The sequence below is a fragment of the Perognathus longimembris genome, chromosome 1 (genome assembly GCF_023159225.1).
Source record: "Perognathus longimembris pacificus isolate PPM17 chromosome 1, ASM2315922v1, whole genome shotgun sequence".
Lineage (NCBI taxonomy): Eukaryota > Metazoa > Chordata > Mammalia > Rodentia > Heteromyidae > Perognathus > Perognathus longimembris.
In genome coordinates, this window is record NC_063161.1 from 16,095,112 (window position 1) to 16,107,397 (window position 12,286).

At 34.1% G+C, this 12,286-nt stretch overlaps 1 protein-coding gene across 1 annotated transcript in view; it reads left to right on the forward strand.

Annotated features, from left to right (window-relative positions):
• Positions 1–12,286, forward strand: part of Anks1b (ankyrin repeat and sterile alpha motif domain containing 1B) — an 895,075-nt gene that overhangs the window by 106,755 nt on the left and 776,034 nt on the right. Inside the window, exons 4-6 of the mRNA XM_048357586.1 lie at positions 404–700; positions 9,857–9,932; positions 11,792–11,893. Of these exons, the coding sequence (XP_048213543.1) occupies positions 566–700; positions 9,857–9,932; positions 11,792–11,893 (313 nt within the window). The 5' untranslated portion in view covers positions 404–565. The remainder of the gene's footprint in view (positions 1–403; positions 701–9,856; positions 9,933–11,791; positions 11,894–12,286) is intronic.

Genomic DNA, 12,286 nt, shown 5'->3' on the forward strand with positions numbered 1-12,286 from the left:
TAAAAGGATGTAATGATTTATGCCTATGGAAAATAAAATGAAACTTAATTTGGGAAGACTCTCTGCAAATCTCTGCTTTTAAAGAAGTTACCATTTTAGTTGGCTTTTGCAAAGCCACACTACTGAAAGTGTTATAATTGTTATTAATCTCTCTCATTAACAAATGTCATGGACACATGATGCACAGTGTGGAGAACACTGGCCATCTGGGCCCAGCAGGAATTTGGAATATACGATGAAGAGAAAAGTTTGCTTTTTCATACTAAAGTGACACAAATAATACATCATATTTCTGATGTAATGAATGATGGATACTTTTATAAAATATAAAATTGAATTAGCCATATTTATAAAAACACATTAACTAACTGAATTTCTGAAACTGTGTCTTTGCCTTAAACAGAACAATGAAAATGAAACAGCTCTACACTGTGCTGCTCAATATGGACACTCAGAAGTAGTTGCTGTTCTTCTCGAAGAGCTCACTGACCCTACAATTAGGAACAGCAAGCTGGAGACACCATTGGACCTGGCAGCACTCTATGGACGACTGAGAGTTGTCAAAATGATTATCAGTGCACATCCGAACTTAATGAGCTGCAACACCCGAAAACACACACCCCTCCACCTTGCTGCCCGTAATGGCCATAAAGCAGTTGTACAGGTGCTGTTGGAAGCAGGAATGGATGTGAGCTGTCAAGTGAGTTTTTTTTTTTAAACTATGCTTTAGCTAATCTGAAAGCTATGCATAGCTACTATTAGTAGATGGCAGTTATATGTGGTATTATTAGTGATTGTTTCCTTTCTACCAGCATCTAGTGTGTAGTCTGGCATACTTTAGGAATAGTCTGGCATACTTTAGGAATCTAGTCAAAGTTTTGTGAATGAATGAAACAAAATTTACTTTGAGTATTTTTGAGTCCCTATGTAGTGTTTAGCATATAGAATTTAGTTTTACTTTACCAGCTACCCCAAGAAGTTGAGAGTTACTAATTTTCAGTTAAGAGAGCAGGAATCAAGTTGAGAGTTGAGAAACTTGCTTAAGGACACAATGAATAAACTAGGATATGGGGTTTAGACATACGTTATACTCCAGGCCTCTTTCTAATATAATTTCCTTTCTATATATAACTAATGAACATCACTATGCCTAAGGGAAAAAGAAAAAATTATTGAAGAAATAAAACTTGAACTGAGATTTGAAGGAAGCTTAGCATTTGGGTAGATTTTGTTCTTCCATAAGGAAAGGGAAGACTTACTCTTATTATTCATTTTAAAAAGAGCCTCCACTTCAAAGCTGGTCTTTTTAATTTTTATTTTCCAGCTTTTTTTTTTTGCCAGTTTGGGGCTTGAACTCAGGGCCTGGGCACTGTCCCTGAGCTTCTTTTGCTCAAGGCTACCACTAGAGCCACAGTGCCACTTCTGGCTTTTTGTCTATGTGGTACTGAGGAATCGAACCCAGGGATTCATGCATGCTAGGCAAGCACTCTATCACTAAACCACATTCTCAGCCCAGCATCTTGTTTTTTCAAGGGTAGCTTCTTGACTTGCAAAGAAACCTTCCAAAGGAAGTTTTTTGTTTCTGTCAGATTGTATTTGTCTTTCCTGTGCATACAGTAAACTGTTGCTGCATAATGGACTATTTCAAATGTTATGACTTAATAATAACCATCCAACTCACAGTTCTGGAATTCACAATTTATTCAAGGCTTAGCTAAGTTGTTCTTATTTTGTCTAGGTTCTTTCACATGTATTGAGTTAGATAAACACGTCTAGTTCAGGGATTAGTTGGATACTGTCTGTGATGACAGACAAAATTACTATGGATCAGCCTGAGTTTGTTAACATGCCATCACTATGGTTGAGAGAAAGAGAGATTGAGTATAAGCGAGAGTGAGATATTATACTATTATGTTAAGGCTTCTTCAAGTTTAGGCTTAAATTAGCATACCATCACTTCTTCCATGTTTGTTTGGCCTAAGTAAGTCATAAGAGTGTCTTGGAAGTATGAAAATATACCATATGCTAGAACAAGGGTATAGTGTGAGTACTCAAAGGAAATATGTATAGCCAGTTTTGTAAGCACACTATATGTGCTCAAGGTGTAGTCTTTCTCTGTGGGATTACCCTTCCTAAAAATTGTTCAGAGGTTGAATCCTGTCTCCTGAGTACTGGAATTATAGGCATACACCACCTGCCCAGCCACAGACAGACAGTATTACAACCACAATAACTGCGACTAATATACTATTTGATATTCATGGTCTAAATCTTCACTTTTTTTAACTAGATGACATGACCAGAGAGCTTAGATTCAGTTTTATAAATGTGTGTGATATGCTATTGCTCATATTTTTTGTATAGGTTGTGTTTTTTTTTCCTAATTTTTATTATCAAACTGATGTACAGAGAGGTTACAGTTTCATACGTTAGGCATTGGATACATTTCTTGTACTGTTTGTTACCTTGTTAGGTTGTGTTTTATAAAATTAAAATATCTATGCATCAGATTTAGCAAAGGAAACCAAAGTTTTCAAGAATAAATACATGACATCTAAAAAATGCTAAAACAGTGGAGGAGTAGATCCTTACCTACCTATAGTTTTAAGGTGGATAACATGGGAAAACATTGGTGGAAGTGATATTTTTGAAGAACCTTGAAGCCCAATAAGATTGTGGATATTAGGTATAATTTAACTTGTATACATGTATCATTTGGCTAACATGTTTTAAAAATTGAATTTGAATACTTTTTTTGGAGCATATGCACATCTTTATATGGCTTATGGTATTACCAGTGACACCCTTTAGATTTTCTACTTTTGACAGCATTTGGGTTTGTCACTCATGTATCAGAGGGAAGGGATATGATGTGTTCAGAACTCTGTGGCTATCTGATTAGAAGCATTAGGGCTGGTACTTTAGTAGGGTGGGCAGCCTTTTGTTTTGCTATAAACTCCTTTATTGACACTTTATAAAGATTTCCATGAAGTAGAACTAACAATATATTTCTAAAACATAGTTCAATGAGATGAACTGTTTATTAGAAATCACAGCCTTAGTTAAGTTTTGTTTATAGAAAACATTATTATACTTTGTTCATAGAAAACATTTTGGTTGGGCATGTTGGCACATTCCTGTGATCTCAGCACTTGGAAAGCTGAAGCAGGAAGATAGATCATTTGAAGTCATTCTGGGCTACATAACAAATTCAAAGCCAGGCTAAACTGAATAGCAAGACCTTATTTCAATGGGACATTGCCTTTCTTACTGGGTGTTTAATTTTGTTATTCAAATTAATTGTCAGCAATTTTTTCCTACCAGATTCATTGGAAATTTTATTTTGGCACTAATGTGGTTTGAACGTAAGGTCTTTTGCTTGCTAAACTGGAACAATACCACTGAGACACATTTCCAGCTTTTTTTTTTTTTTTACTTTATTTTTGTACTAGTCCTGGGGCTTGAACTCAGATCCTGAGCATTGTCCCTGAGCTGTTTGTTTGCCCAAGGTTACTGCTGTACCATTTGATGAGCCACAGTTCCATATCTGGCTTTTTGGTGGTTAACTGGAGATAAGTGTCTCATGGTCTTTCCTGGCTAGGCTGGGTTTGAACTGTGATCCTCAGATCTCAGCTATCTGAGTAGGTAGGATTATAGCTGTGAGCACTAGTGCTCCACCAGCCATTAAAATTTTTTTTTTTTTTTTTTTTTTTTTTAGGATAGATGCCACTTCCTCTGAGTTGTGATCTGGTTAGTTTAGGCATCTCATAGCTGCTGGGATCACAAGCACTCCCCTCTACCTCCTTGTTCCTTCTCTTGAGACAGTCTTGTGGGCCTGGAATTATAATCTTTTCCTTTTGAGCATTTCAGTAATTTGGGATGACAGACATATGCTACTGCTATGGTTTGAGAAGAAGTCCCAAGAACTTTTCTGGGATGATCTAGAACTATGACCCTTTAATTCTTAGCCTTCTAAGTAATTAGAGTTGCAAATATGAGTCATTGGTGCTTGGCAAAGAATTTTTAAATTTCAAGTAGGTATTTGTTGATATTTCTCATTGCCTAAGAGTAGACAATACCAGCCAGTAACTTTAGAATGTTTTAGAAGATTTTCCACTGATTTGATTGTACTAGGTTAGTTGGGAATTAACAGTATTAAAATTAATCTCATTTGGCAAATTATCATAATGTATATTTAAATTTTAATTACATTCAAATTATTATGTGACTAAATCTAAAAAATTTATAGAGCTTTGGAAGAGCTTGTTTTTTCTTCATAATTACATGTTTTTAAATATAGCATTTATATTAACGTTTTCTTAACAATTTTTGTTTTCTACATTTTTTTTCAGAGCAATTCTAAATTATACCATGTCTAAATTAGTATACAAGATAATTCTTTTTTGGGTGAATTTTATACTAATTGACCATCTCTTATGTGAAATGTTTATCAGAGGGTTTTCAAGTTTCTAATTTTTTAAAATGTTGAGATATTTGCACATGAGACATCATAGGGATCGGACCCTAAGTCTAAGCACAAAATACATTTTGTTTTATATATCTTTTACGTATGTAGCCTGAAAGTAATTTTTTACAAATGTTTTTAGTCTCCATGAATTCTGACTGTGACATGTCACCAGAAGTCAGATGTAGAATTTTCCATTTGTGGCATATTAACCTTCAAATAGTTTCAGATTTTGAATGTTTGGATTAGAGATGCTCAATTTATATATTTATTAATCCTTTAACCTCAAAACATTTCTTCATAAGAAAAACAGTAATATTTAAAAAGTGCGGTTGAACTGGCAATAGCATTGTATTATGTTAATACTTTAACTGTGTTTCTTATAAACTTAACATATTAAAATTTGAAAAGTTAAAGCACTAGCATAACATTAAGCCTTTATGTGAATATTAAAGCAAATGAAAGTTAAATTACTGGAAGTTAATAATGAAGAGTGTATAAATTACCATGCTAGGAACTGTTAAAATGCAAAGCTGAATCAAGTACAGCTTTTGCTCTCCAAAAATTATAGTGCAGCAGAATTAAGATATGTGCATAAATAAATATGCTACATCTGAATAACATATTTATTATCTGATCTTCCTAGATAATTTTGCAACCTCTCTCTTTTCAAAACTCTATTTTCTGAAATCCCTCTCTCAACATGACTATTTTTTTTGGTTTAACAATTTATTTTAATTAATTAATTAATTAATTTATTTATTTATTTATTGGCCAGTCCTGGGGCTTGGACTCAGGGCCTGAGCACTGTCCCTGGCTTCTTTTTGCTCAAGGCTAGCACTCTGCCACTTGAGTCACAGCGTCACTTCTGGCCATTTTCTATATATGTGGTGCTGGGGAATTGAACCCAGGGCCTCATGTATAGGAGGCAAGCACTCTTGCCACTAGGCCATATCCCCAGCCTTAACAATTTATTTTAAAGGTGTGATAATTGAAGCAATGGTATTGACATTATTATAGACATTTAGAGCAACAGAACATTGAAGCAATCCCCCAAAGTGGATTGACACAGGTACAGTTAATTGATTTACAAGAAGGATACAATCATTGTATCAGTATTTAATCCTCTGTACATCAGAGTTGGGAAATTTTTTCTTTTTTTTTTTTTTTTTTTTTTTTTTTTTTTTTTTTGGCCAGTCCTGGGCCTTGGACTCCAGGCCTGAGCACTGTCCCTGGCTTCTTCCCGCTCAAGGCTAGCACTCCACCACTTGAGCCACAGCGCCGCTTCTGGCCGTTTTCTGTATATGTGGTGCTGGGGAATCGAACCTAGGGCCTCGTGTATCCGAGGCAGGCACTCTTGCCACTAGGCTATATCCCCAGCCCGGGAAATTTTTTCTTAAAGTGCCATATAGCATAAAATTTTGAATTGCTGGATATATTATCTTTGCTGGTACTATTCAACTTACCCTTTGTAATAAAACTAAAGACTGAGGCTTTACTATAATAAAACTTTTTTTTTTCTTGGTCCTAGTGCCTGGGCACTGTCTCTAAGCTCCTTTGCTTAAGGCTAGCACTCTACCACTGGAGCTACACCACCACTTCTGCATTTTTCTGTGATTAATTGGAGATAAGAGTCTCATGGAATTTCCTACCTGAGCTGGCTTTAAACTGTGATCCTCAGATCTCAGCCTCCTGATTACCTAGGATTACAGGTGTGAGCCATTGGTGCCTGGCTAAAACATTATTTATAAACAAGGAAATAACCTTATTTTTAAAACAGGCAGTTAGGAATTTTCATCACAACATTTGCCAATGTATGTGTATCTATTTTCCTTCCTAGTTCTTTAAGTGAAACTTCTAGGTTTATAACAAGGCCAATTCCTCTACCTGCACACTGTATTTATTCCTGCACAATGTATTTATTGCTTCCTTATGTCTTTGCAATATATTGCTTCTCTTTAAGTCCTTGTTTTTCCTTTCTAACTGTATTATTGACATAACTGCACAATATATTATAATATTTACTGTCTTAAAAACTTCTCCCTCATGTCATACTGCCTTCTATCATTAGCTTTCTCTGATTCCATTTATTTATTATTTTTGTTTGTGGTTACTTTTTGAGTAATTAAAATTCAAACTTAGATTAAAACTTTTTATTTCATTTTTTGGCAATGTTGGAATTTGAGCTGAGGGCCTTACATTTGCTAGGCTGTATCATTTGAACCATTCCCTAGACCTTTTTTGCTTTAGTTATTTTTCAGATATGGTTTTGAATTTTTTGCTCAAGGCCAGCCTCACAACACAAACCTCCTACCTGTTACCTATATAATTCTGTGTAGCTGGAATTACAGGTTTACACCATCTTACCTGAGTTGTTGATTGAGATGAGCTCTAACTGTCTTTTTGTATCCCGAATAGCTAATATGCCCCATTTTTACATTTTTTTGTGTCCACACTAGACTAGTTCCCTCTCTTGTTTTATTTTTTGGTAAAATTTTCTCTTTTTCTCTTTTGTCTTTCTTTCCTGCTATACTTATAGCTAGATCTCTTTGTTATTTCCTTCTTTCTTTCTTACTACCTTGCCTTATTTACTTCACCTACCCTTAATCCATTCTTATTCTTACTACTACCACACTGCATGTGTGTGTGTGTGTGTGTGTGTGTGTGTGTGTGTGTGTGTGTCTATATGCTGCTGGAGTTTGAACTCATGGACTTGCACTCTCACTTAGTTTTTTCAACTCAGTGCTGATACTGTGCCACTTCTAGCATTTTGCTGGCTAATTGGAGATAAGATTTTCATGGACTTGAGCCAGGGAACTGGTGGTTGGTTCATCTTGTAATCCTAGCTACTCAGGATGCTGAGATCTGAGGATTGGGTCTCAAAGCTAATCCAGACAAGAAAGTTCATAAGACTCTGACCTCCAATTAACCTCCAGGAAACTGGAAGTAGTGCTGATGTTCAAAGTGGTAGAGTGCTAGCATTGAGTGGAAAGATTCAGGGACAGCACTCAGGCCCTGAGTTCAAGATTCATGAGTGACCAAAAAAAAAAAAAGATGTTTCATGGACTTTTCTTGGCCAAGCTGGCTGCAAACTGCTATCCTCAGATCTCAACTACTTGAGTAGCTAGGATGACAGGCATGAGCCTCCATTGCCAGGCTCCATCCTTATTATTATAACATATATCTTGTACTTTTCATTGCATTAACCTTCCTGTATTCTTTGCATTACCATCATTATTTAACTGGCGGCATCTTAGCTCACAAAATACTTTTTGCTCCTTTATTTCTCTAAAGATCTTGGAGCAGTGATGGTGATTGTTGTCAGTTAGATTGCTGTATTTTCAAGTATGATTGTATGTATCAACTGTGATTGTTTCTGTATCTAGTCCTCTTTTCTGGAGGGAGTCAAGGAGCAGGACCTAAGGGTATCTTGACTGCTGTGAGCAAATATCTGAGCTACATATAACCCCAGTCCATTGTTGACAAAATACATCACACCTAGCAGCCACCATCTAGTCTTACAAAAACAATGCAAATATTTCAACTGAAAGCACACAGGAGATTAAAACCTGTAACCAAAAACTTGGCCTTAAATGTGTTTATTCCAACTTAGAAGCACAAGTGATATGAGAAAACAAGACAACATATCTCCTCCAAAGGCCATTAATTCCTCAATAAACACTTGAATGATAATGAAGCATGTAAAATCTCAATGGATGATAAGAATGAACAATGAAATTAGAGGACATGTATAAACACTTGAATTCAAAGACTAAACAAACACTTAAAGAAAATTTTATCCAATTGCTACGATATATACATTCTTTGAAGCCCTTTGAACTTTTACCAAAATAAAGACACACAGTTAGCAAATGTAAGAAAATTAATGTCCTGTATTTTATTAGAAAACAGTGGAATAAAACAGAATCAACAGCAAAATAAACTATTCACAAAAAACACTCACACATGCAGACAGAACAGTAACTGTTAAATGACCAGTGGGCCATTGAGAAATAAGGGGAGGAGGATAAGTGAATCAAATGAAAATGAAAACATAACTTGTCATACCTTTAGGATATATCAAAAGTAGTGCTAAGAGAAACGTTTATAGCTACAAATGCCTACATTTTAGAATCATATTTTAAATGAGCTACATCAAAAAACAAGACAAGTCAATTAAAAAATAAGTAAGAATACAAGGGCAAAATTAATATATAAACATGCAAAATTACCTAAAAACCAACAAAAGAAACATATCTGCACAACTCACGAATTCTTTTCCATTGTGGGTTCATATCTCTATCTCTGAACTTTTTGTCTTCTCCCCAAAATTCCAGAGCTTCTACCTTTCTAAAGCACTTTTCTATAAATTATAGATTCACAGAATGTACAGGTTATTAAGGGAAACAACCAATTGAAATTGTAATGTGGTGTAATAAGTGTTATGGCAAGGAATATATCAACAGATACAAACACACAGGAAAAACACTATACTCAGAAGCATAAGAAATCTTCCTTAAGGAAATTATATTAAGATCTGACATACTGAATAGGTCAGTGGTTCTCAAAGTATTCTCTTTAGACCATCAGTGACATCCGGGAGAGCTGATTAGAAATAGAAATTATCTTTGGATACTAAAATGGAAGCTCTGGGGATGGGGCCCAGAAACCTGTTTTTAACTTTCTAGGTGATTGTGATTCATCTCAAGTTAAGAACTAGTAATTTGGGTGATGGCCAGATCAAGAAATCTAGGAGTTAGACACAGCCAGGCAGAAGATACCTTTAATATCTGATGATACTAACATGAATAAGGTCACTGTTTCAAGCATAGGGTGTAGGGTCAGGGAGACTATTGATGCGAAGGAGAGAAAGTGGAGAGGAAAGCAGGGAGAAGATCATCTAGGTGAATGGGTCATAATAAAATTTTGGGTTTTATTTATCGTAAGTATTGATTTACACATTTTTCTCCTCAAATAGAATGTGAATTTACCTGGGCCAGGATAGGATGATAAACCTCAGAACATCCTTCACTGATCTTACCATATAATTAATATTTACTGAATGCACACTGATTAACTTCACTGGACACTGGAAAAGCTTTCTGCAATAAATATTACTATTTATTTTAAAGTTAGCACAACCAAAGCTAAGGGACAGAGAATGACTTCCTAACCTAGCAAGTTCATTTAGAAGTACAAATGCCTTACAAACCCATGCCTCCAAATTTTGTTTCTGGAATCCCTTTATTCCATACAACTTTTTTGTCAGAGCATACTGAGATTGCAGAAAGTATGTATGCAGAAAGAACATAAATTGAAAGATATATATATATAAATTGAAATTTTTATGTATTCCAAATGTAACTATGCTTTCTTTTTTCTTTTCTTCAGACAGAAAAGGGGAGTGCCCTCCATGAAGCAGCTCTGTTTGGAAAGGTGGATGTTGTACGAATTCTGTTAGAAACAGGTAGGTATAATAATTCTGTAGGGATCCAGTCTTTCCAAATACTATTTCTCTTTGAGGAGGAGATAAAGGAAAACAAGTCGTTTCCACAAAGGAGCCTTCTTTTCTCTACTTTCATATTCATACATTGTAGTATTTAGCTGTGGTGTTTAGATAAAAACTGATATAAATATGCCCTCTTCTTTTCTCAATAGATGTTTTAGTAAAAGATCTGGGTAATTACTATTTTATACATTCTGATTTAATTTAGATATATGTAGATAGTACCAAAAAAGAAAAGAGATCTCTGCTTATTACAAGTAATAATTGACCCTTAGAAGTTATGGCAGTTGTTTGTTTATTACAGAAAATGATATACCCTTAGGTTTTTATCATGTAAATTATTGTTAACAAAGATTTGAGTTTCTTCTCCTTAAGGTAAATTCTACTTTATCAATTGAGTAAATAATTATTTATTGGCTATTGTGGCTTATTTTGAAGACAGTATTTTAGAGAAAATGCTTTGAAAGTACAGAAAAGTAGGCTTATTTATTTTCATATATATTCTAATAGAAATAACACTGGGAATGAGGTCAGTTTTGTTTTAAAGAATTCAGTAGACTTGATTACAAATTAATACTTGTAAACAATTGAGTTTTTAATGCAATAAATTATAATGTATTTATCTTTCTCTGTATAAAAATTGAAAAATATTGTTAAGTGATTGTGCTTGCACAAATTTTTGTATATATTTAACTGTGATGTGTGTAGAGTGCTCTAACAATTGATGTAAGAGTAAATATATGTTGGTCACAGATTCTGATACAAATCTAAACAAATATTTAATAATATTAGATGAACTAACACTTGGAACAAAGTCCTATAAAATTGCTTTGTTTAAAGGTAGGTTTCTTTTTAGGGTAATGAAAGCTATGTGCTGCATTAAGTTCTTTAGTGTAACAAGTTGTTTTCTGAACAAAGATAACAAAGTGTTACAGTTACACAATTCAGAAGATTTATTCAGGTGTGGATGATGAATGTGACTGACATTGAATGTAATTTGGCATAAACAAATACCAAGGAGTGCTTGACTTTGTATTTGAAAACATTATTTTGGATGCTAGTTCATACACTTGAAAATAATCATGTAATTAATTAATTAAGTAAGTAAGTAAGTAAGTGAGTAATTTGCTGGTCCTGGTTGAGCTTGAACACAAGACCTGGGCACTGTCCTTGAGCTTCTTTTGCTCAAGGCTAGAACTATTATCACTTGAACCACAGCACTGCTTCCAGGTTTTTTGAGTAATTTATTGGAGGTAAGAGTCTCAGAGACTTCCCTGCCTGGGCTGACTTCCAACCACAATCCTTAGATCTCAGCCTCCTGAGTAGCTAGGATTATAGACAGGCACCACTGGTACCCATGGGGCTCATGTATTTTATAACTTTATGAAATATTCTGAGTACTCTTATATTAATAACATAATACATGACTATCAGTTCTTAAATATATTGTATATAAATATATAGAATATATATTGTATAGAAAATATAAACCATATGGCCATTGTACTTTGGGAATTAACTTTATAGATCAATATTTTTCAGTTTGATAGTATGTAGTTAACTAGCTACAGCCTGAAAAAGAATCACAAGGTCCTTAAAATCAATCTTAATGACTGATACAGTGACCTTTAAGGGTTATACATAATTTTTGGTAGAAATAGTCTTTCACTTTCTGTCTAAAATCTAGTATGCATGTAACTTAAAATTTAAAACCACTTTTGGTGCTTGGCCTATATAGGTTTGAAATTAGAGCAGTTATGTATTGACAGTATCATCTGAGGACACTCTAGTGGTACATCTAGTTTTTCTTTTTCTTTCAGGAATTGATGCCAACATAAAAGACAGTTTAGGTAGAACTGTCTTAGACATTTTGAAAGAACATCCATCTCAGAAATCTCTCCAGATTGCAACACTCTTACAAGGTAAATGGCATTAAAAGATTGACAAGTTGTCATTAAAGTCAAGATTAATTTAAAACTGTCATGGTTTTATTTGGGCTTTGAGTTAATGTTTTTTTTTTTAATGGGCTCAATGTATATTTTCTCCTAGTACATTTTAAAATGAAATAATAATACTTAATAAATGTTTCACATCTTACTATAACTATTAGGTATTTAAAAATTTTTATTTACTACTTGGTATTTAAAAATCTTTAAAAAATCTATGTAGTAAATATATCATGAAAATTTAAGATTAATAGGGCTATGTAAAATGGTGATGATTAAATATCCTAAATTTTAATTTTATATTAAGTATTTGAATAATTCTTTTAAGAGATTTTAGAGTTCTCTCTATTTGTCTGATTTCTATGACTG